The sequence below is a fragment of the Cucumis melo genome, chromosome 6 (assembly GCF_025177605.1).
Source record: "Cucumis melo cultivar AY chromosome 6, USDA_Cmelo_AY_1.0, whole genome shotgun sequence".
Lineage (NCBI taxonomy): Eukaryota > Viridiplantae > Streptophyta > Magnoliopsida > Cucurbitales > Cucurbitaceae > Cucumis > Cucumis melo.
This window is the reverse complement of record NC_066862.1, coordinates 19384173-19411138: the sequence shown is the minus strand read 5'-3', so window position 1 is coordinate 19411138 and position 26966 is coordinate 19384173. Positions and strand designations below refer to the sequence as shown.

Genomic DNA, 26966 nt, shown 5'->3' with positions numbered 1-26966 from the left:
TCTTCAATGCTTTCTTTATGATGTTTTCAACTATTTAATTTCTCTTTCCCGTTTTATAAAAACATTTTCTCAAGAACGAGGAGGGAGGCTACATCATACCGCGAGTTTGTCCGCAGATTCCGAATTTTGAACGGCTGACTTGTTGATCGAGCTAAACAAGCGCCGCACAATCGTGTTGAGAAGTTACGATTGTGACACACAGCACCCCCAACCGCACATCTGCGCCAACAGCATTTCGAGCCACCGCACTCTAGCCGAGCCGCCCTGTGTCAAGGGCATAATCGTCCAAGGTATTATTTACCGATGGCCGTATGCCCGAATACCCCCAAATCACTTTATCTTTATGTCTTGAAAGTAGTTTAGGTTAATTCTTTCGTTTAGGTGTCGCCGAGTCACAGTTGTGACATTTCAGCTTTTTCATATGCAAGCGTGACAAGGCCAAAAATCTCAATATGTACTATAGGGGGTACATGACTAGTCCGACCCCCGCCCAAGCCTTGTCGCACTCTTTGCAAGTTAAGCTATTTTCTTTGCAATTGAGAAGTTACGATTGTGACACCCTGCATGCACCTGAAGTCGCCTGCCTCAACCGTTCGAGCCATCTTCCTCCAAGCCGAGCCGCTAAGCTTTTTGGTGAGCCACACACCTGTTTTGGGTCTTTTTTCACCTGTTTTGGTAAGCCTGGATTGGGTTTTGGAATACCCAACTAAGATTAAAATTTTTGGATCTTAAATAATTTAATTTTGGGTTAAATTAAATTATTTCTCTTAAAGGACCATTTAGACCAGTTGAATTTGGAGCATGGGATTTCTCCAGTTAAGGGCTTATTTGTTGCAACCTCGACCTCAGGTATGTTATTTCGACTAAATTCTTGGGTCCTTGGTCGTTTGATGGATTAGTTATGTAAATTGGTGTTTTCTAACTATTTGATTTTACTGTTAGAATTCGTTGAGCAAATCTCCAGGTAAGAGATTCTACTGCTAAACCCTCGAGCTTAATGTAAAGAGACCGCATGTGTGAATGGTAATGTACTGATGATGGCTAGCTACAGAACTTGAGGTTACAGATAAAAATTGATATTGTAATTTTGTTTGCGGGAGGATTATGTGTTAGAGCTGATAATGCATTGATGTTATCACCTATAATATTGATACGGTTTTGTGATTGAGGATGTCATGACATGATATCACACGATATGACATGATATGATAGGTTATGTATGTTATGACATGTTATGGCATGATACGTTATGATGTGATTTGATGATATGCTATGTGCATGCTATGGACAGGGTGTATGTTAGCTTTACCTATTAGAGTTGTACCTACATGGGTGTCCTTCGGGATCACCACCCTTTTGACGACTGTGTAGTCCGACGGGATCATCAGTCTGACATTGACATTGACACAGACATGATTTGAGAGATCCGACGAGATCGCTCACACTTATGACCGCGTGGTCCTATGGGATCACTAGTCTGACATTGACATTAACATAGATATTATGTGAACGATTCGACGGGATCACTCACAGCCTGATCGTCTTAGGTGCTCCCTTGGGTTCACCAAAGACCAGCTTGTTCCTACGGGATCATAGATTGCACGTGTTCGGGAACGTGCTAGTTCAGGGGTACTACTCTTCAGGACTCTAATAGAAAGTTAACAGGCACCTAGCGAGACTAGTAGCAGGTCCCTTACTGAGTGTTTTTATACTCACTCTTTCCATTTCTATTTTTTCAGGCAGAGGCAGAGGTAAGAGTAAAGGCAAGCTAGCGAATGGCCAGAAGTGACCGTGGCAAGCCATAGGGATACGTTTGCTTCCGCTTTATGTCATAGTTCGGATTTTAGTATTTGCATTTTTATTTTATTCTTTATTTGTTATTTTACTCCTTTAAAATTAGATAGGGCCCGAGTTAGGATTTTATTTTTTGACTTATTTCTAAATACATTTATTTATATTTTAATGAGAAATTCGAGGTTTTGTTTTATTTTTCTATTTTAAATTTTACAAACTTTATTTATCTTTTAAATTAGTAATAACTTCGGTTTAGTATAAGGAGTTGGGTCGTTACAGTATCAACCGATCAAATATCATTCGGTAGGTCAGCAACATATTTGCTGACTATTCAGATGAAGGTAGAACACCGCTTCATCTAATTTGTGAAAGAAATTATTAATAAATTATAAATAGTGCAAATTTTATTAAAAAAAACAATATACACTGAAATAATACCTGAAACTCAAAGGTCGACCAACTGAAGCCTACATTGGTCTTTATGGCGCCACAATAGGAAATATGTCGTATGTTCATACTTGTAGCAACATTAATGGGCTAGCAATCTCTAGAGACTGTGCATTACTCACTCGACACAGTTCCCTATACAACCATGCGAGGCAGGCAGCGCCTCAAGCATACGTATCAGCTTGGTCGAAATCGATTACAAGTGGAAGAAACATACAATGGACTAGGATGTTTGACTTGTCGGCAAACAGAAATCTGCCAATTAGCTGCAACATGTACGTAAGAGCGTATCTCTAAGTGCTCACAACATCATTATTCGATGGCAACTTTGTAAACTGTTCCATCAACCATTGACCTTTCATGTCAGGCAGTAAAACTCCGAAGGATCTTCGTAGAGTACCTTCCAGTTATATCTCAACGATCCTACCAAAGGCTCACCATCCACTGGTAACCCCAACTAGACTGCAACATCCTGTAGTGTTATAGTGCATTCCCCATAAGGCATATGAAATGTGTGGGTCTCCGGTCTCCAACACTTGACCAAAGCAGTAATCAAGTGCCAATCCAACGACATTAATCCTACCTGAAAACCCTAGAAATCCAGCAGCCTTAAAATATGGCACAATACGCTGATCAAAGGGGATCGTGCACTAAGATGCTGCCTCTATCCTTCGACAACTCAAAACAATTGTGGAGGAGGTATCCCATACAGATTGTGAGTGATGGGACGACTATAAATATAGCTAGGTAGGATCAATCGGACCAGGTTCCATTGTGCAAATAACCTAATTAAGAGTAGTTCAACACATATGTATTGTAGTAATAACATTAATAACACATATGTTCCATTGTCCAATTTGTGAAACAAAATTTCGAAAGCATAAAATTATATAACAATAATATGAATTTAAGTGGTAAAATTTACACATCAATCCACAAAAACGAAAGTATACATCAAATCGTAAGATATACATCAAACAATGAAATTAAACAATTTCATAGAAGTAGTACATTTTAAATAAAAAAAACCTAAACTATACACATCAGTGTCTTGAAGAAGAATAATTACGTTAAGGACAAGTACGTCTGTTATGTTCTTCTACTTTACAGAGTGTGCATTTAAGTACACTACAACAAGTCGAGGAACTCCCGACGTAGCTATGCATCAGCGTAAATTGGAAATGCGTTAAGGAAGGCTTTTCCGACGTACAAAGCAATGTCGAGATGAGTGTCAAGAGAAATGCATCAAAAGAACTATTTACAACGTGCAACCAGCCCGATGTCGCGAATGTACAAATCTTGACGTCTCTATGGCTGACATTAATAAATTGTTGGGAAAACACGATCTTCATGTTGGATTTTATGTCCTAAAACTCGTAGATAGTAAATATAATCAATTGATCGTCATTAATAAAGTGTTTTATTATTATAATTTCAATAAGTGTTATTGATTATATTATTAGTTTTGTCTTAATAATGTAAATCTAATAAACTAACATCCTAAGTTTTTTGATGAGTCTTGAACAGTATGTAGAGACATGCGGGGAACAATGTTCAAGATCAGCTTAAAGGGTCAATAGTATAGGATTAAGGTTGGGTACCTTATCCTGACACTATGGATACGACCCACTTTGTATTTGATACAAACACATTGATCCAATGCGTTCATGTATGCGACATGTGAGTGAGGGTATCCTATGCAATGACTTTGCATAAGACTAGACCACAAAATAATAATCACTAGATGTAACTCCGTTAACTAGTTGGATTTCTATTTCATTAGGATGACCTAGGTGACTTAGTCTTAATCCTGAGTGTATTATGAACTCATGTTTGCGAGGGATTGTCCTTTAATTTGTACGGGTGAGAGTGGCCAAATTGTCGACTCAATATGCTTATCATTTTGGGAACAAGACCGAGTGGGGAGCTGGGAACATAATCACACAAGATGAAATTCACTCCTTCCCACTTTTAGGGCAAGTAGATATGTGTTCCCTTAAATGGTGTCTCCAAGACTTGAACAAAGGGCCCTATCCTTTCTATGGCATGAGAGGGGTTTTTGTTTAGTGGTTGGACCATAAACAGGTTGTTCATTAGATGAGCATTGGTATTTAAGGACTAGAAGTAACCCAGGGGTAAAACGATAATTTGACCCAGCTGGTGTTACGAACACTTGTGAAGGACTAACTTACTGGTATTGGTCTATATCCGTGGACACAGAAATATATCTACAGTGAAAAGAGTTTAACTGTAAGTCTTTATTAGAGTGTACACAGAGTTAACGAATATTGATTAATGTGGTTAATGAGTTTAGCTAATTAATCTCATATCGTTGTAGCTTCTGATCTGCAGATCCATTAGGTCCCCTTCCTAGCTCATAAAGAGTAATGAGATTTATTTATATTGGTTGTAATTCAAAATGTTTAAATTTACTTTGGGAATTAATATAATGTATATTGATACATTATAATATAAAGTTTATATTTTAATTAGACTTTATTATATAAATTTAATTTTGGATATGATTCAAAATTAAATTACAATAGAATAAAATATTTAAATGAGTTCAAATATTAGTTTAATGTGAATTAGATTCATATTAAAACTATAGGTTAAAATTTAATGTGTATGTGATACATATTAAAACTATAGGTTATGAGAGAATTTTATATTTGAATATGATTCAAATTTTGGATTAAATTAAATATAAGATATTTAATTTAGAAATTAATTAATTGGAGAATTAATTAATAGTTTAGTTTAATTTCGTTTAGTTAAATTTGATTTAATTAAATTAATTAAATTAAAACTATAGGTTATGCGAGAGATATTCATTTAAATATGATTTAAATGAAATATTAATTAAATATGATTTAATTAAATAATTAATTAATTACTATAATTAATTAATTAATTTAATATATATTAATTTAATTCCCTCTACAGATGTCGAAAAAAGGTATTTTTCGATGTAACGTAGGAAATATTTACCCTGACGCTTCCCAACGAGCACCAGGAAAAGGTATTAGCTTCCGACACCTTCTTTGCATCAGAAAATATTATATATATATATATATATATATATATATATATATATATATTGAATTTTTCTTTATTCAAATCATACATTATTCTTTTTGGTTCTAACTTAATTTAAATTGAATCAAATTATACAAAATAAGCAATAAATTAGTAAATAATTATATAAAATACCATCTCATGTTAGCGGACCCTTCTTGCGATACAAATAAGCGTTGTAATCTTAGTACCAACGGAAAGTGGCGTAATACCTTATTCGAAAATTTTTCCCTCTATTAGGACTAACCTTGTACTGAGACTCACAATAAGTAGGTCAATGTTGCAAATCGGCAAACTTCTTCCAGTACAATACATAGTCGTATTTACACGTGTGAATAGTCTCGTATCCCAAGCCCCTGTCCCGCAGTTTTTGTTTTGCTTTGTAAAATGAACTAGGGAAAGTAGTACTACATATTGAAACACTGCTTTTAACAGTTCTAACAACATGTCGAAGGACTTGTTACTCCAACCATTGAGAACCTTGACAGGCATCAACTTAACCAAAAAATTCAGGGAGGAAAATTCTGAATAACCGGGGTATAGCTCTCTACTTGCTTTATTCCATAAGTCATGAAATATGCTTATTGTCTCTTGTTCTATATCTACCCGAATATTAAATGACATTTCATTCTTCAAACCTTCCTCTGTTTCCTCTTCTTATTCAATCGGAGCTTTTAAATCATTCAGTATACTAAACATTTCATCTTCTTCAAGAAAATGGCTACTACTAGTTCATTAAAAGGGTTACTACTAGTTCCTTCATCAAAACTTTTTATACCTCTATGCAAGTTAACTGGCTCTCCATGATACACTCATTTTGTGTAGGAGGGGGATATTCCAATAGTTAGTAGATGTCGCTCCACACCCTCTAATGAGTTCCAATTTGAGTTCATACATCTCTTGCATGGACACCTTATTCGTCCATAATCATCGATTTGAAACTTTGCAACCTCTAAAAATTGGACCACTCCCTCTCTATACTTAAAGGAGCATTTATTCCTAAGTTTTATCCAACCCTTGTCCATCGTCAAAGACCTAAAAAATAAATCGGTTTGATTAGTCGTCGTATATTCTCCCTCTCAAACCCTAAACTTACTCCCCTGAATAAGTTATGCCTAATCTCCCAAACTTTTCACTAAAGCTAAGTTTAAACTACATAGGCTACCATAACTGCAGGATAGCCACCATAAACTAACCACAAACAATTTTAATCTGTTGAACCTACGTACCTATCCCTTCAAACATACTTTACAAGCTACCTAACACATCTTTACAAGCTCCAGTTACAAACCCTAATTTTGCACTGATAGGCTACCATAATGGGTAAATTTAAAAGATTAAGGATAAATGAGAAATTTTGTTTTTAGTTTAATTAGTTTTAAAGGCTTTTATCTTTTTGTAGATAAAATTGGAATTAGGTAATATCCATTTGACATTAATACCAGCATGAAAATTTTAAAGCTTTGATTTTAAATTTATCGTTTTGGTATGACATTTTTCATTTGGTCTCTATTTTATTTTTTTTTTCTTAAAACTATCCATTTTGATCTTTAATTCTTGTATACTTAGAAAAATATAATTTCAACTGTTATATACGTGGAAATATTCAAATGAAGGGTTTTTTTTTAATTATTATTCTTTTTGTTTAAATGGATACTTGATATTATTCATTGCACCAACACCAACTTCTAGGGGCTGTGGCAAACTTAGAACATAGGGTAATTATAATAGATAACAATTTTTAGAATAATTATTAAGTATGTAGCAATATTTTAAAAAAAATTGCAAATATAGCAAAATCTATCAGTGATAGGCTTCTGTCGTTGATAGACTCTTATAGTTTATCAGTGATAGACCAACATTTACTACATGGTCTATCAGTGATAAACTCCTATCATTGATAGATTTTGACAGATTTTGTTATATTTGCAATTTTTTTAAAATGTTGCTATATACTTAATCATTTTGAATATAATTACTACATTTGCAACTATCCCTAGAACATAAAATTGACACAAAACATAGAAGTATGCAAAAAAATAAAAATAATAATATACACACATACATATAATAATAGTAGTTAGGTACCAATTTTTACTTTCTAGTTAAATAAACATACTTGAGATGAAAAAATTTAAAGAAAAAATGGAGGATTTGGGGAACGCCAACTACAACATAAATTAAATTATTTTAACAACAAAATAATAAGATCAAATAACAAACATAAATTAAATTATTTTTACAACAAAATTGTATACTCGGACTACGATTTAGTTTTATAAACATACTTTGTGATGAAAAAATTGGAAGGAAAAATGGAGGGGAGGAACACTTTTGGTGATTTTTGGTGAAAACTGGAATTGGTGGTTGATTTTTGGTATCAAAAATGGAAAGGGTGATTGTTTTTAGGTGTAGGATGGAAGAGTAGATAGATTTGGTGAAGAATAGAAAGCAGAATATCAAAAAAGAGAAAGGGAGAACGAATAAGCAGAATAAAGTTTTCGAAGTTGGAATGAAAGGCAGAAGCGTCGGATTTTAGGGTTTTAAAGAGGTAAAGTCGTGTACACGACTTTACCACATGAAGACTACTAGAAAAACCACCTATTATGACAGTTGGTTCCATCCCAAATTGAAAGGAGGGAAGAAATAATTGTTATCAAATGTCAAAAAACACGTTTTTGGTGGGAAAAGATGAAATTTTTCGGATTTGAATAATTCATGAAAGTTTTTAAGTGTCATGAATCTATGACACTTTTTAAATGTCATTAAATATAAATAATCAAATTATAAGTATTTATTTTAAATTATATAAGAAAAGAAAAAGAAAAGAGAGGCACTTGGAGTTTCTTTTTCATAAAAGCGCCCCTTTTATTCTCTTGTCGACATCACCATCTACTTCCTCTTCTTCTTCCTCCACTAGGGCACTACAACAACACTGCAGCATCCCAAATTTCGTGCTCCTTCCTCTTCTCCCTCTAAACCTCTCCCTCTTGCTGATTCAAGCTCTCCCTCACTGGTTTTCCTCTCCAAAAATCGTCAGCAACAATGGAGGGACAGATGTTTTGGTTGGTTTCGTTACTCTTTTCTCTCTCTTTTTAATTTTTTTTTTGTATGGAGAGAAGAAGACAACACCCTTTTCTCTCTCTAAAAAAACCCACTAACACAATCCTCCATCGATCCTATATACATAAACTTTTTGTTTTCTTTCTCTGTTTTTCGCCTTTTTGTTTTTGTGTTTTTTCAGAGGAAATTGGATGGTGGGTTTTTGATTTGATCCAAATTGCTGCTCTCCAACTACTCTATTGTATTGGAAATGGGGATTTGGGTAGTGGTTTTGATGGGATGAGTTCTTCGCCGGTGATGGGACGGTGATTTTAGGATCATCTTTCTCTGCGATTGAGTATGATTCTGGAATACCAATGTCTGTGACGAAGGGACACTCCTCTGCCCTAGCACCATCCTTGCGCGAAGGTTCTCTTGCTAATTTCGGTTTTGGTTAATTGTTTCTTTTTCCCTTTTAACCTTTCGTAGATTGCAATTTCTTTTTTATTTTTATTTTTATGTGGGCTTTTTTGTTGTGTGTTCGAGTGATCCATTTTGATGTCCAAATGCTCTCTCTGATCTAGGTATGAATGAAACAAACGATTCATCAAGTCCATGAAGGCTGTAGGGGCATTAGTTAACCCAAAGGGCATTACTAAGAATTCATAATGCCCATATCTCGTTCGAAAGGCTGTTTTTGAGATGTCTGACTCTTTAACTTTCAACTGATGATAACCTGATCTCAAGTCAATCTTAGAGAATACAGAGGCACCACGAAGTTGATCAAACAAATCATCTATTCGGGGCAAAGAATATTTGTTACGTATTGTTACCTTATTTAACTGTCGGTAGTCAATACATAACTTTAATGTACCATCCTTCTTTTTAACAAACAACACCGGTGCACCCCACGAAGATACACTAGGTCGGATAAATCCCTTATCCACTAATTCCTGCAACTGCGATTTTAGCTCTCTCAGTTCCATCGGTGCCATTCTATAGGGAGCTTGTGAAATGGGTGTAGTTCCAGGCACTAAATCAATTGAGAATTCAATCTCTCTATCAGGCGGTAGTCCTGATAACTCTTCAGGAAATACATCTGGGAATTCTCTTACCACTAGTATATCCTCAAGCTTCAGCTTACTAACGTGTGTATCTATCACATTTACTAGGTAAACCGTACAACCCTTCGTCAACAATTTATTGGCCTTTAAGGCAGAGATCACACAGGTGAGAAGTATTTTTCTATCACCGCGGAAAAGGATTTCACTCATCCCTGGACGTTTAAAAACAATCTCTTTCTGATGACAATTTAGGGAGGCATAGTGATTAGATAGAAAATCCATTCCCAAGATAACATCAAACTCCTGAATGTTTAACGGAATCAAATCCACTTCTAAAGTTTCACCATCAATAAGAATACTACATTTCTGGTACACACTATTGACTATAAAACTATCACCTACAGGTGTACTTATCAACAGTTCCTCAGTTAGACTTTCTAACTCTTTATCAATCCCAACTGTAAACATAATAGAGACAAAAGAATGTGTTGCACCAGGATCCATTAGGACATGTGCAGATTTATTAAATATAGATAACGTACCAGTCACAACGTTTGGTGCATCTGCTGCCTCTTGTTGTGTCATTGCAAAAACCTTCCCTTCCTGGCGAGAGCAACCCACTGGTCCTTTCTGTTTTCCCCCACTAGAGCCTTCACCACTAGTTCTCGTGATTCTTGGCTGCTGGCTTACTGTTTGAGAAGTAGTTTTTAAGATAGTATTACCCCCTGGTATCAGATGTGGACAATCTCTACGATAATGTCCTGGCTGACCACAGTTATAACATACACTACTCTTGCTAGATTCTGATACAACCCTATCTGATCGAGCAATATGAGAACCTCCTGTAGAAGATATAGGATGACTAGAACCACTCGATCTCTGGGCTCCTCTGCTTGATCCCGATTTAGAGAAAGAAGAACCACTATACTGAGACTTAAAATTCTCTCTGCTAGACACCCCGGGCACAAATCTTCCACTTCTTTCTTTACCTTGTCGATTTCGATGCATCGACGAGCTGAATGTACATACATTCTTGGAAGTTTCTCTTTCTTGCTTCCTTTCATTTAAACTTTTTTCTACCCTTAGTGCTGCCTCCACTAATTTAGAGAAATCATTCCAGTCTGCACAAGCTGTCACAGGAGTACGAATTTCCTCTCGTAACCCCTCTTCGAATCTCTTACACCTTTCCACTTCATCCTCAATCACCCTAGTGGCATACATAGACAATTCTGTATAGTTCTTCTCATATTCCGCAATAGTCATTAACCCTTTAGTGAGTCTTAAGAACTCATTACGTTTTGCATCGCGAAAGGAGCGTGGATAAAATTTATCAAAGAATGCCTTTTTAAACTCGTTCCAACTTATATCACCTGTAGTTCTTCGTCTACTTTCTTCCATGCGCCACCAATCTTCAGCGCCATTTTGGAGTAAAAAGGCAGCAAGTTCCACCTTCCTATCCTCCGGACATCTTGTTACTCTGAAGCACTTTTCAATTAAAGTAAGCCATGCTTCAGCATCGGCGGGATTTGTTGTCCCCGCAAAAGTAGTAGCACCCAAGGCTTTCAATCTCTCAATCCCATACTTCTTTTCAGGGTCTGATTGTGTCGACCAAATCCCCAAAATTAATCTTTGAGCCAATCTATCAAGCAATTGTTCTTCCACATTCCCTTCAATTAAGGGCGACTAGATTCGGCATCAGACTCCCCACTTCCCATCGCTGCTTCTCTAGCAGCGTTACTAGCTTCTGCATTAGGGTGCTTTCGAGGTCTAACTTGCGGCATGGTTCCTATAACACAATGATAAAGCACACTTATTTAGTAAACATAACCCATGCAACTTACTACAACACAACAAAACATGTGACTTCTCAAATGCATAACCTTTAGCACCCTCAAAATTCGAACTCATAACCCCTAGGTTTCTCAAAACCATGCTCTGATACCAAATTGTCACACCCCGATCTAAGTTTTCCCGTCTAACCTAGAATGTGGTGTGAATCTACTCCTTAAACTCATTCATTTCATATATAGGATTTGTAAAACCTTTTTCAAGAAAATTCTATAAAAATTTCGATAGAACCTCCCCTAAAATATGGATTAACCAAACCTGTAAAAGGGAAGAAATTTTTTGCACTTCCATATAATTTTATATAACTTCAAAACTCCACAACACAAAACAAGTGTGTTTCACCACACACTTATCCAGACAGTTTCAAGGTTTCAATAAGTTCATAATTTGACTAAAAAAAATTTCATGCAAAATGATTTCGTTCTAAAGAGGGATCTCCTATACAAGTTCTTGGCCTCACTCTCGCTACATCTAATCACTCCATGATGCATTACAAAAAAAATAACTACAAACATACAAAAGAATAATGGAGATCTACGACTGATGACGAGAGATCAATCAACACTTGGCCTTTGTTCACTACCTGAGGGGGGGGGGGGAAGAAAAACATTTAAATGTAAATCGAATACTAGTGAGTGGAAAGTTTCTTAAATATAAAGATCATAAAACATGCTTAAGGAGAAAAATTATAAATATGCATTAGAAGTATAATATTTGTGAAAAGCGCCATTAACTCATACCCATTAGTCCATCAACAAACCTGTAATCCGTACAACCATGGCAAGGCATCTAAGGATACGACCAAAAATAGCTCACACATGATAAAGCATCATGCGGCCAAAACTAGCTCACGCATCCGTAGTACCCACCATGATATCAACCGTCAACCAATCAAACCAACCATGATAGCATACTAAGTATACGACCCAGGAATAGCTCACACGTGCTTCATATCCACAAGAAAACACGCGGCCAAACGAAGCTCACGCACACTTAGCACCTACCATAGTAACTACATATCGCTCTTATGTGCACATAGAGCCACCCAACCATGGGTTAAGCTAGGCCCCAAGCCATATCACAATCCTCTATCCATGTCCTCACCTAGGTTCAGGTTCTCGGATCTCCGGTCATGGCCTCTTTCAGCCCCGAAATCCCCTGACAACCGTAGGTGGCGCTACGGAAACACATTCATGTAGCCTTTAGGGTAATCACCAACATTTACCATAAGCATCGGTTTAGTATAATTCAAAACAAAGTATAAACTAAAAACTTGAAACATGATTTTATAAAAATTAAGGCATACACATTCTCAAAATCATAATGAGTGAACATATCGTTTAAGTATTAATGAAAACAAGGACTTTAAACCAGTTTGAACATTTTTGAAATTTCAATATAATAACACATTGTTTAAACAATAACGAAAATGTGGTCATGGCTTAGATCATGGTAGTTTCCAAGCAATGTCAAGAGATAACGTGTATATATATAAAGAAAGCTTAAAAAAAACCACTCATTGTCAGTAACTCGATCTCCCGGGGTTATACGTTTTCCCCACTTCAATTTGGCCTGAAACAAAGATTAGGGTCTATTAATTATCTTCAAAAGGGAGATGACACAACAATCTTCAACATACTTTATAAAGCCAAAATCAAACTTATTTTAATTCCTAAGGTTCTTAAATTCTCAAAATTTCCCAGATTCGCAATATAAACTTCAAATGATTATAACTCTTTCAATACTTAACCAAAATGAGTGATCTTTATGTCAAAATCTTAATTTTGATGTTCTCTATAATTTACATGAAGGAAGAAAAATACGATTCCCAATGGATTGCTACAGAATTGGCCCGAAACAGAGAGTGTTCAAAAATGGAGTCTTTTGCTATCCCCTAACTTGTTTATGAAATTAAGCTTATTTCCAATCATATTTAGCTCACAATTTCTTCATAAAAGTTGTAGTGCATTGAATAAGATTTCCAGCCATACCAAATAAAGATCTTAACTCCATTTTTACACTTCTAACTACTCAACACAACAATGTCTTCGCAGATTCACGCACGAAACCTGAAATCTGCCTTCTCTTTCTATTTTCAACCTTTAACCTTCAACTCTAGGAAAAATCCAATGACTGACCAACAGACTCATAATCCATCGTAGTTTCCATATTTGATATAATCTTGGTATGAGAAGGATTGAGGAACAAAAGGTTTCGAAAGGGATTTTTTTTTGTAAAAATTCCTTGATTCCAATGAGTTGGATTGATTGCTTTAAAAATTTTGAATTTTGAATAAGCAATTTTTGAAGGATTGTTTTTGTCTAGAACATGAGTTATTTCTACAGACTTTGTGTCTACTAAAATAAACTCATAAAATTTTCTTGTTTTTCTAAGGTTTTCTGGAAAGATTTTTGAAACTGCCTCTTCTAAAGTGAGACTTTGATATTCGGGTTCTATGATAGGATCATAAACAACGATAGGCTTTTGAAAATAAGATTTGATCTCGGATCTTGGCACAAACCGTTTATTCGGGGTGACAGCCTGAGAATAAGTTGTAGGAGGAGTAGAAGACTCCCTATTGGATGAAGGAGAGGCATGAGGCCTCATTTGAACGACTCTGCCAGAAGGACGAATAAGATTGGCCGAAGGCCTTGGTGGAGTTGATGACTCCGTGGGAGACCCAATCCGTATGTCGGACGATCTTGATCTGGATCGGGTTACTGTGGTAAACCCTAAATCCATTGCATATTGATCTGCACTCATAGGTGAGGGTACAGAATTAGAAGAAGAAGACGGGCAATTGCCCTTTGAAGAGGTAGAGTTTGTTCTTCCTCTAGCACTTCCTTTTTCCGAACTCATTTTTCTTTCGAGAGAGAGTTTTTAGAAAGGAGAGAAATTTTTGGAGTTAGAAACTCCCTTGATAGATAATCAACTAAAGGGTTTTGCTCTCCTTTTATAGGCACAACTTCAAAATCAAAGCAAGACAGTATGGCTTGCCATTTGGTAAAAATTTGTTTTTAGACAAGATTTTTTACATCTTTTTCTAATACAAATTTTGAGGCTGTAGAATCAGTTTTGATAATGAATTTTTTATTAATTAATTCACCTTGGAATTTTTGAACACAAAGAACTATGGCAAGTAATTCTTTTTTTACTGTTGAGTAATTTTTTTGTGTGTCATTCCAAATTTCTGAATGAAATTGGATTATTGATCCGGTCTTATCTAGACACTGTTTTAAGATTCTTTCATATCCGATATCAGAGGCATCAGTTTCAACGATAAGATTTGCTTTTGAATTAATTAACTAACGCAAGGGATTGATTTGACTAAAGACTTAATTTTTCGAACAGTTTAGGTATGATTGTCAGACTACGATTTTGGATTTTTCTTTAGCCTTTGGTACAATGGTTTGCAAGTGGGCCTGATGTTTTAAATAAAATCATATACATAATTTAGACAGCCTAAAAACCTTTGAAGTTGGATTTTATCTAAGATTTGATCAGGAAAATTTAAAGGAAACTCAATTAATCTTTGAATGGGCTTAATTTTTTCTAGATGGATTTCAAAGCCCAAAAATCTTATTTTTGTTTCAAATAATTTGACTTTGGTAGAGAGACTACCAAACCATTTCTTTTTATAATATGGAAGATTAAGTATATGTTTTTTTCTTTCCCAAAATGCATTTGGTAAATTGGAACAAATTTCTTTTTCAATTTTTAATTGAATTTCTTTTATTCTATTTTGTATTGAAAATTCTTTCAAATTTTCTTCAATTCTTTTGTAATCAATTTCTTCTTTTAGAAAACTAATTTGTTTTTGTTTTCTTTTTATTTGATCACTTTTCAAAACATTAATTTCTAAAAGTTTATGAGGTAATATTGGAGTAATAAATTCAAAAATTAATTTTCTCCAAATTTCTTTGTTACTAAACCTTTTTCTGTTATTGTTAAAAGATATAATTGTGTAATAAAAGGTGTTCCAAGAATTAATTCTTGGCGAAGATCTTTAACTAAAAGAAAAGAAGTTTTGAAACAATGTTCTTTATTACAAACATGTACTTTTGAAAATTTAAGTTTGATATTTAATCTTTTCTCATTTGCTCCGGTAAGAACCTCTGTGGTTTTTTCAAAATATTTTGTAGGAATTAAACCTTCTTGAACACAATTTTGATCAGCACCTGAGTCTATTAATGCCTTTAAAGTAATTTTGAAATCTTCAATTTTGAATGTAATTAGACAATACCATTTTTGAAAACTTATTCTTGAAATTAAATTGATTTCAAAATTTAAATTACTTAAAAAATATTTTCCTACATCTAAATCTCTTAAATTATCATTTAGTTTCATTTGCGAAATTTCTTTTTTTATTTCTAAAATTTCATACTTATGTTGAGAAATTTCTCTTTTTAAGCAATTGGTTTCAAATTTTAAATCATCAATAGAAACTGGTTTTTCTTCTTTTGGAGCTTTTAAAATTTCAGAAAGACTTTTTTCAGAAATTGTTTTTCTTTTTGGAAATGGTTTTGAAGATGATTCATTTGTTAGAGAATCTCTAAGTGTTTCTAAAATATTTCTTTTTATTCTTAATTTGAAACATGGTTAATGGTTTGAAATAACAAATCTTGTTCGGAAGTTAAAACATTTATTTCATTTAAAACACATTTACATGGGTCTTTGATACAACCGCATGCTCTTGGCCCTTCATCTAAGGAGGATTGGCTTAAAACTTCTGAATCAGTTTCATCTACAATTTCCTGCATATTAAAGTCAAAAATATCGGTTGAATTTGAAGAATATTCTTCTTCATTTATCTCATGGATTCCTCTTTGGGGACATTTGTTGACACGATGTCATTTTCTGCATTTGTAGCAAAAAAATCTTTTTATTTTATTTGCCTCTTTTTTTAGTTTCCTTTTTCTGTTTTTCAGCAGTCTTTTTGTCATTTGAATATTTGTGATATCTCTTGGGGGTATAAGGTTTGCTGTACCTTCGAGATTTTCTGTAATATATGGGTTTCATATTATAGTTTTTTGGACGAATTTTTCTTGAAGATGAACCTGGTTCTTTGACTTTCTCAAATCCATATTGAGAACAAAAAGTCTTCATTTCTTTCTTATGAAGATTTGAATGCTTTTGAACTTTGGTTTGAATTTTTATCTTGTTGTAGATATCTGAACCACACTCTATAATTTTAGAGGTTAATTGAGTATAAGTAAGGTTCTCCCAAGGTATTTGCTCGGGGTATGCTTTGTTAAGAGAGTTGTAGACATGTTCTGTCATAAAACTAGGAAGTTCATCAATGAGCATTTCTTTCTAGTGTCTAGCATTGCAGTCTTTGAAGATATAAATTCTTAGTAAGAACATATCTTTATACCATCTAAAATTTCCCATAGAGGAACACTTTAGATTTTTTATTATTTTCCTTTGATTTTCTACATCAGTGTCACTTCCTAGGCCGAAGTGCAGGTTAATTGCATAGAGAAGAGTCTCTACAGCATTCTCTATTTCTTCTTCTACCTCTTGAGTTGTTGAAGTTCCTTCTTCAACTTTAATTATCCTTCTAACCTTTGTCTTATGTCTTTTTATTGCTTCTTTTTGTTCAGTAGTTAGGGCATGATCCCACCACAATTTGAGACTTCCACTAAATTCATTAATTAGAAGCATGATGACTTCTCTATTTGAATGACCATTAGGTTCATAGGCTATGACACAGGTCAACATATTATTTAATATATCATAGATTTGAAATTCTAGTGTTCCATCAAGGTTCCAAACATATATAGATTCTCCATTGAACTTAATATTTATTGAATATCTCTGTCTTTGCTCTAATCCTTCTCCTAGAAATGAAGGCCGAGGATAAAAATTAATTTCAACTCTCTTATTGATATACTTTCCAAAATTTATTTTATTGATCTGTTTTTCTTCTTCATTGACGAAGAGATTTTCAAAATCTTCCATGAATTGGGCAGCATCTTCTTCATTAATGTCATTGATCGAAGTTTTTCCCTTTAAGCTTTCCAGGCGTTTGTTAATCTCATCTAGAAGTTTTTGTTTCTGGGTTTTTATTTTTACCTTTTCCAAACGTTGGAAGAGACTAGGAATTTCTTCTGGAGAAGGAGGATTGATGATTTCTTCTAATTTAAAAACTTGGCTTGCAATTGAAAGAAAGCATTCTGTTGGAATAGTTATTTTAAACTTGGATACTTTTTATTTCCTTGTTTGTAGGGGCTTTATGCTTTTCTGATTCTTTGATGATTTGAAAGGGTTTTGCAATAACATTCTCGTTATAAAAACTTTTGAACTCAATATCTTCCATTGGTGGAAAATCAACTTTGATTTCACCTCTTTGAGTTTTCCATGATTCTTTTTCTTTGATAGTACAAAGCTGGTCAAATTCTTTTCTTTGGTTACACCATCTAAAAAGTGCAATATGCTCTTGAAGTATTTCAAGGGTTTTGAAATACTCTTCTCTAAATAGCTTCCTTTCTGTTTCAAAGTAGTTTTTGAAAAAAGCAATTCTTTCAATACGGTTTTCTTTATACATAAATTCCTTTTGAAGTGATTCTTTGTCAAGCTCAAACTTTGATTCTGAAATAATTACATTTAATTGAGAACTAGTATCCATTTCTATTTGAGTAGGAGAGTTTGGAAGATTTTCTTCCTAAATAATATTTGGTATTCCTTGATCTATTTTGACAAATCTAATTTTGAGATTAGGAATCGACTCACTTCTACTAGAAGTACTTGGTCTTGAACTCATGAAGTCTGTAGAATTCATGTTTTCTTTAACAACAGGGAACCTAGGTGATTCGTTTTCAAATTTGATTTCTACTTTCCCATCAGGATGCTCAATGATATGGGAGACTTCTTTTTCTTTCTTTTGAGGGACAAAAGCTTTGTCTAAAACCCATCGGGGATTTTTTATAACTTCATCCCAAGAACAGAGTTTTAGAACACTAACAGATGATTTATTGAGATTTGTTTCTATCAACATAGTTTTTCCTTTAGTTGAAGACAATAAATCTTTTGGATGCATGGTAGTAGTCAAAACTTTATAAGTAACTTTGTGTAAACAAGGGTTAATTTTTTAACTCCTTCAAAATTTAATCCTTGGCCAGTAATATCTAATCTCAAGGTTTTGAGAATATTTGGGTCATCAAGAGACACAATAAAATTTGGAAAACAATAAAAATATACAGGGTCACTGGCCAAATTTGATTCAGTTATTCCTAATAAAGAATTTGAAAAATCTTTATGGTGTTTATCGCGTAAAATTGCTAAGACTAGTGTATCCAGTCCGGGTCTAAACATTGGAATTAAAGCTACTTGGACAGCTCCTATATAAAGAAATAAAAATTCTTTTTGATGTTTTTCAATATCATTTCTTGGAAATAATTGTATGGAATCAATTTTTCCATAAACTGGAATTCTTCTTTCAACAATTTTTATACAAAGATTTTCCTTGAAGTTGAAAGTATTTTGAAAATAAATTGTCTTTGAATCAAGTTTGGGAATTTTCCAATTGAGAAAATCATTTCCTATTTTTGCAATACGAATTAATTCATTTGTCACATCATTTTCACTAGAAGAATAAGTATGTTGCTCCTCAATTTCTTTTTGAGTAAGATATTTTGAAGAAGATTTAGGGGATAAATTTTTTTTCAGCAAATTAGACATTTGAAAATTTTAAATTCTCATACTATAAATATCTATTTTTCATAATTTTATTAAATTTAGTAATAAAATTTCTTGGATCAAGAATCTATACCTATATGTGCTAAGACGGATTACTTTTGACCAACGGTCTCACCACGCTTCCTTGCGTCTTACTGTCATGACCACAAACTTAGACACGGACGTACAGGCGGACGTAGAATCTAGACCTTCGAAATTGAATCTCTTGAATTCAGTAAAATTTGAAGAATAAATTTTATTGAAGAGAACTAAAATTTATCAAACTCTTCTCCCCCGGAAATGAAATTTTGCTAAAGATCCATGGAGGTCCATAATAAAAGGAAATGATTGGTTTGATTCAAAAGTCAGGTGGAAAATTAACAGTGCAGATTCTCTTTCTTTCTGGCATAGTAACGGGTGTGGCAACCTTTCTCTATCTAAGAAATATGCTAGACTATACGCTATTTCTAGTAAACAACAATCATCAATCAAAGATATGTGGGATCAAAACTTAAACAATTGGAGTCTCTACCCTAGTAGACAGTTGAATAAAAGAGAATTAGACTATTGGCAGACTATCATCGCTTCTCTTCCTCAAATTGCCCCAAATACAGGAGAAAGTAAACCAACATGGCCATTAAAAAAGATGGTTTCTTCTCCACAGCTTTAGTCAAGAGAGCATCTACGATGAAAGAAATTTTAATCCCCAAGTACTTCTGCATGCAGTATCCTTCAACAACTTGTGGAAATCAAAAATCCAAAAGAAATGTAAATTCTTCGTATGGATAGTGTATCATGAAAGATTAAACACTTTGGATGTAATTCAAAAAAGAAATCCTAATTCTTCCCTCAATCCGATTTGGTGCACTTCATGCAGAGCAGATTTCGAAACCATCAACTACATTTTCATCAATTGTGCCAAAGCCAGAAGTTTTTGGAGGAAAATTCTTGAAGAGACGGGATACTCAATGCAACAAAAACTCCATTTTCGGCCTCTGCAAATGCTTGTTCTCCATAAATCAAAAAAGCACTAGCAGTATAATCAAATTTAACATCATAGCAGCTACTTTATCGACTCTCTGGCTGGATAGAAATAACATCTTTTTTAACGAGGTCCACAGCAGTTTCAATAGCAGCTGGGAAAACATTTGAAAATTGGTTGGCCATGTAGTCTAGTAGACATCATCTTTTCAGGGATTATAGCCTAAGTTCAATTTCTTTAAACATCAAAGCTTTCATTTTGACTTGATTGGGGCTTTCCTCTAGACCCTGTTGTAACATCACTCTTTGCTATTAATAAATATGAGGTTTAAGGCTATAGTCTCATCCCTCGAAAGCTTCTTCTAAACAAAAGTATGGCAAAAGCACCAAGAGGCTACTTGCCTTAAATCTGAAGTTAACAAATACTATCGCCTCAACACATTTAGTTGCTCTTACTTTACACTTAATTATTTAATATTTCTACACTACCATCACCAAGATACACGAGTTCACAATCCATTATTCCTCAACGTCATATCCATCTTACTCATCTATCGCACATAGTGTAAATATATAGAATAAACTATACTGTTCATACAACTTATATTGTACAGACACCACATAATTTTAGAACGCATGTTTGGCCCTTAAGGTCACTAATTCCCTGAGTCAGACCCTGGCTTATTCAGGAAACTTTTCTCTTCGCTTACACTTGGGCAAGAAAGGAAAACTTGTACACAAATGATGAATCTTTGTAGTTAGCAACGCATATGTAAGATTCATCACTTTTATAGCATGAACCTAGCCTAGACGCCTACTCTACTCACATACTTAGAGCTTAATTAGAATGCATTCACGAATTAAAACAAGCATACCTCTCATTCTTTTCCTTTCCAGGGTTTCACTTATCCTTTCATGACACATAGGATGGGAAGCAAGAACCAATAGGACAAGTCAACGACAGAGAAGCCAACTTCGGCGATGTCCAGGGTGATTCAGAGTTTTACTCAACTTATGACAAACTCCAAGGTCAATTTGAATGTCATGAAGTTTTCAAAGTGTAAAAAGGTGAAATGTGCTCTGAAGAATGGGAAGGTAGAGGAGGTTGAAAATAAGGAAACGAAAATTGATGCTAGCTTAGAGGAACTTGACAAGGATGCTAAGAGTACAACGATTGTGATTGAACATTACAAACAATGCCAATCATTCAAGAAAAGGGCCATTCACGTGAAAACTAGTCTAAAGAATGGTGTTCTTTGGATCAATGTGTTACTTAACCCTGATAAGCCAAGAAGGGTTGCTTAGAAATTCGGAGCAAAAATGGCAAGAAGTTTATCAGTCTAACGGGCATGAATGATCCATTTACTCGCAAGAAGAAACTGGACATGGATGAGAAGACGGGAGGCAGTTTTGATGATTAAGAAGATTTAGAGTTTTAATTATTTTTATTCTCTTTTTCTTTTTTCTTTTAATTTTCTAATAGATGGAGGGAATTAAAATTAAGTGAGAATTAGTGAAATTAAAATGAGGAGGGAAAATATATTGTTAGTTTGAGTGCGTCACTTCCTTTATTTGTTTACTTTGTTATTTTTGTGTTCAGATTGGGTTGTTAGGAATTCTGCTGATTGTTTGTGATGATTCCTATTTTCTCAAGGTGGTTGGATATTGTGTTCCTTATCTTTCTTTTTAGTTTGGTTTTTTGGATGTGTGCGATTTTAAGTCTTTTGGGAAAAAAGTTCAAGTGTTGTTGTGTGTGGCGTGATGGATATATTGTGGAAACTGTAGTGAGTAAGTATTGACTCTAGTAGAGAGTTTTTGGCTGATGTGCCGTTATCATAAATAAGAGATTCCAAAATATCAAGGGGGCTTGATAATGCTATTGCATGTTGATATGTATTAAGGGAGAGTAACTCTCTTGATGTTATGAGAATTTTTTCTTTATAATTTATATTCTAATATTCAAATCAAGTCTGATGTTCTTTCTATGTTGTTTATGTATTTCATGAGTTATCCTTCAAGTTAATAACATACGATACAATATTTATTACAACAATAACTGAGTGTATGTTTTCTCATAAATCATAAATTTTAACTCTATTTTCATCCCATAAAAAATTGGTTACCTTTCGGTAGTTTTAACTTCTTCTTTTAAAAATCAATATTGTAGCTTTAACTTCTGCTTTTTAAAAACCGACATTTTATACATCAGTGTTTAGCTTTTTCCAACTGCCATTATAGGTCAATTTTCTTGTAGTGTATTAAATGTGATTTATTATAAGGTTATTTAATTCATGAGATTAATTGACTGCGTAAGAGCTAGTTACTTAATTATAAGATAAAAGGAGAGTGGACTTGTTAGAGAGAAGGTTCACCTCTCTCTCTATAACTATATCCTTAAACCTTTTGAGGATTAATGGTTCATATTGTAAAACCATAGCCTCCACTCTCAACTCTCTCAACGACTCTCTCTACCTATCTTGTTTTTAATTCTAAGGTGTTAAAGCCCACATATTTAGCTCCTTAGAATCTTAGAGAATAGCAACGAAGTCTTTGTAGTGGTGTATGTGATCATCGGGAAGCCTGAGTCGGTTTGTGACTACCGGTCAAGAAAACGTGAAGAAAGGAATCATCAAGAGTGAGTTCTCTTCTCCCTTGTTCTCTTTCTTCTAAAGAGCATGCGTAGGATAGTTTTGTGATATTTATTCATTTGCTAAAGCATGTTTAGATTGCTTTTCTTTATTGGTACAAAATTGTTATCATACTGCACAACAATCACACTTGTATGTAAGAATTTGATTGATTTGATAACAAAGACTGTTGCACATGCATTAGACGAAGTGATGTGCCCACATAAATAGAAAAGAATTAGGGTTTCATGGAAATGCTTCATCAGTCCATTCCATCGTTATGGTGGGTTATTGGGGAGATCGATTGGAGAAGTTTATGAATCAATCCCACGTGTGTTGGAGGTACACGAGAGAAAGGGACAATATACATTGCAGTATTCTGTCATCTTTGCTGTAGCTGCTAATTGTTTCTCCCTTCCCTCCGAAATCTTATCTTTCACAACCCTATTGACGAGGATCAAGATCCAGAAGTTGATGGTGATGCTCGAATTTTATGTTGTCTATTTGTGCAAACCATTTTTAGACTAGGCTCTCGCATCTAACCTAGTTTTGTGTACTAAGAGACCCTAGCCATACATTTTGCAACCAAGCCAAAACGACATTCTCTTATTTTATACCTTTTTGTAGTTTCTCTTTTTCAAGCACTGAGAACTAGGACTAATACAAAAGACTGAAAAACATAAACACCAAACCGATCCAATGGTTTGGTTTAGTTTTTTTAGTATCAAATTGGGCTTCTTTGATTGTACTTGGAGAAAACAAAAAAGTATTAGTTTGGATCGGATTTTTGTCTGAAAAAATCAATGAAAATCAAACTAAACTTGGTATATCCCTGAAAATACGTTGTTAGGTTTCTTTTTGTACTATAATTATTATGCACATATATATTTGTTGTTTAGAAAAAAGATTATTATGTAGGGTGCATGTTTTTTATTTAGAAAAGTGCCAAAAAAAAACTAAAATAAATAAAAGATGTCAAATTGCAATTTATAAAGAAACAAATAGACCAAATTTTAATTTAACACTACTAAAAAAACATACTTTCTTGACATTTTTTAACAGTCAAGAATTATTATTCTTGACTATTTTAAAATCGTCATTGAAACTAGCATCAAGAAAACCAAAGTTCTTGATAGTTAATAAACTTCAAAAATAGTGAATGTTGACGTTTTATAAACGTCAAGTATACAAATGTTCATGACAGTTAAAGATTGTCAAGAGTATTAGTGTTCATGACATTTAAAAATCGTCAAGAGTATGAGTGTCCATAACATTTAAAAATCGTCGAGGGTATGAGTGTTCATGACATTTAATAACCATCAAGAAATGTTCTTTAATTGATAAGGAAAAACTGTCAAAAAATTGATTGTTTATGAAATTTACAAAACGTCAAGAATGTACTTTTTTATAACATTGAAAAATCGTCAAGAATGTACTTATTTATGACATTTTAAAAACGTCAAGAATGTACTTCTTTATGACGTTTAAAAAGCTTCCCTTAATCCTCTATAGTAGTCTAACAACAATTCCATAAATATATATGAACGACGATATTCATCAAATACAGTTTCAAAATTAGAACATAATCCTTTACTATACATATATCTGATCATTTCCAAAAACTTTAAATATATGAATATTTCAGATAATTTACAAAAACAATATATATAATTCTATCATATAGCCACAAATTCAACTCAACATCTTAACTAACTTATCCCAAAACTATCTAGCTATAATAAATCTAATCTCAAAAGTATACCAATCAACAATATAGTAGTGTTCGTAAGTGTACGAATCAACTCCACACCCCGTCCATATGAAGAATTCCAAAAATTTACCTATATTATCTATACAAAAAGTTTTAGAATAGTAGCCACAACAAAAAATTTGAGAAGAGTAACCCTCCATTTCTAAGTCAGTTGCGGCTCTCCTCCACTTCAACATATATAAATACTTTTGTTTGATAGCAATTTTGTTATCCGTCGAAGAAAAAATTCCTCAAGGGCCTCTCCCAGATTATTTTTTCTTGGCCAGAAGCACATCCTCAATCCTTTTTTCTAGTAGTGTAAAGATAGAAAAAAGGACTTATTTTTAAAACAAAGTGGAAAGTAAGAATAAGAATTTGGAAAAAAAAAAAAAAGTGTTAGAATCTGGTATCCAAACAAATAATAAATTAATCTAAATAAAACCAATTCATTGGTTTTTTTCTTTATTGAACATTTTTGTTCGGGTCCCTTATAAGTAAAATTGATTGGTTTGGTTTAGTTCTTGGTTGGCTCCAAAACCAACAAAATTGAACTATCACCCCTACTGAGAGTATTGTGTATTTGAAGTTTAAGGGGCAAAATTTTGCATTCTATATATCAATGTAATATTTATCGTGAAAATGTGTACATATATGTGTGCTAGGCTTGTGAAGATAAAATAGCAAGGATGACACTCCTCTTTGAGTTAACCAAGAAATATAGCTAGAAGTAAAGCATGATACTCTTTTGTTTTCTTTACGTGAAAAGTTTTGCTTGGAAAGTGAGTGTATGCCTCAAGTGTGTGACTCTTGCTTGTAGTCGAATGCTTGCAGGTAACTCATGGGGACAAGCTGAAACGAAGATGAGAGTGACAATGAGGATCATTCCTAGGCTACAAAACTGGAAAGAGAGAAAAAAAAATAGAAAGAAAGAAAAGAAAGCAATAAGATTGCTTGTAAAATGGAAGTTTTTACGCCCACGAAAGTTCAAGTTTGGGGAAATGGAGAAAAAAAACTCTCTATAATCCATATTATTTTGGTGTTCAGTAAGGTTATACTATGTTTAGGCATCCCGAGGATCAATTATTGATAGCTTGGCTAATTTGCCACGTTTTGGTGGTTAGTTTGGGAATGTTGAGTCATTAGGCAAAAGCTCTTGTGAAGAGTACTCTTAAGGGAGCTTGTAACCATGTAAGGTATTGGATTGGAGATCCCTTCTAAAAGTTGTAAATTTTGGGTGTTTTCTATGATATTTTCTTAAAGACGAGAAAAAACTCAAGTTCGGGGTGATTCATGTCATGAAATACATGTTTTTAAGCTATTATTTGTGAATGTTTATATGAAAATAGATTTATGCATGAGTTTACTCCTACTCTTTAATAAAATTTTATGAAATTTGAGCTCATTAGGAATATTTGTCCTAAAAAGATGTTGGTTGTTGATTTGGTGTAGATCTGGTAAGTTCTGGTCGATTTGAGTTGTTTTTGCAGATTTTCTATCTGATGTGTCAGTAGCAAAATTGATGTGCCTGCATCTCTATGTAATATTTACTATTTGATGTGCAAGAATTAGTTATTGACTTGTATGCACATGAAATAGTTATCCTTGAGCTTGTTATGAAATAGTTTTCTTTTAAGAGTTCTTTGGTTTGTATGGGTAAGAGTGGCCATTATAATGAACTCAATAAGCCTATCATTATGGAGATTCTTTCAAGTAGAGAGCTGGAAATACCGCTTCACAAGATAGAATTCACTCCTTCTCATTTCTTGAGAAAGTAAATAAACCTTCTCATTTCTTGAGAAAGTAAATAAATTGCTTGCTTGATAGCTTATTATGGGTCTTGAACAATGAGGCCTCAACTTCTCACTGGCCAGAGGGAGTTAGTTTGGATTATAAAATATTTGTTTTATTAGAATAATCAGTGGTACTTAAAGAGTTATATGTAACTACAAAAGTAAATTATCGGTAATTTGATTCCACTGTAGTTATGAGTAATTTGAGAAGGGTTAACTCACTAATGATTGATTATATCCATGGACACAAAATATATCTATAGTGTGCAACTATTGATTTTTAGTGGACTGGCCGATAGATTAATTTAATTAAAATAGTTTAATTAATTAATCACATATCATTAAAATTTCTAATTTGTAGGTTCATGAGGTCCCCTCTAAACTCACTAAGGATAGTTATGAAGGATGATTTTTGTTCAAATTAATTAAGAAAATTTTATGTTAATATGATTAATATAAAATATAGTGTATTTTGATGTCCTAAAGGATATAGTTAATTGTAGATATGATCTATAATCCAAACCATATTATTAGAGAGATGCATTTGAATGAGATTCAAATGTCAAATTCATATGAATTCAATTCCTATAGAATTGTAATTAAAGAGATCGATACATGTAATTATAGAATACTTATATGTAATTTTATGGAGTTTTTTAAAAAATATAACAAACCGGCAAAATATTTACATTGTATAGAACAATTTTGAAAACGAAAAAAAACTCACAAGTCCACATGAGAAATACCAAAAATTCCCCAATCAACACGCGATTAATCGGTCACACATGCAAGTATAATTCTTCTTCTAAACGATCATGATACGCGCTCGTGTGGAAAATGATAAACGATTGTATAGGTAGTATCAATA

The 26966-nt window shown here is 33.6% G+C and overlaps 2 protein-coding genes across 2 annotated transcripts; one reads left to right on the top strand and one right to left on the bottom strand.

Moving 5' to 3' along the window:
* Positions 1 to 2675: 2675 nt before the first annotated feature.
* LOC127149710 (uncharacterized) lies at positions 2676 to 14132 on the bottom strand. Its single transcript, XM_051085573.1, has 5 exons — positions 13795 to 14132; positions 12034 to 12062; positions 11134 to 11211; positions 8963 to 11092; positions 2676 to 2824 (listed from the first exon to the last, which is right to left on the bottom strand). The coding sequence occupies exons 1-5, from the start codon at positions 14130 to 14132 to the stop codon at positions 2676 to 2678; spliced, it is 2724 nt and encodes a 907-aa protein (XP_050941530.1).
* Positions 14133 to 20912: 6780 nt separating this feature from the next.
* LOC103493406 (uncharacterized) lies at positions 20913 to 21236 on the top strand. The gene has a single exon (XM_008454125.1). It carries the CDS (start codon positions 20913 to 20915, stop codon positions 21234 to 21236), a length of 324 nt encoding a protein of 107 aa, XP_008452347.1.
* The last annotated feature ends 5730 nt before the right edge of the window (positions 21237 to 26966 follow it).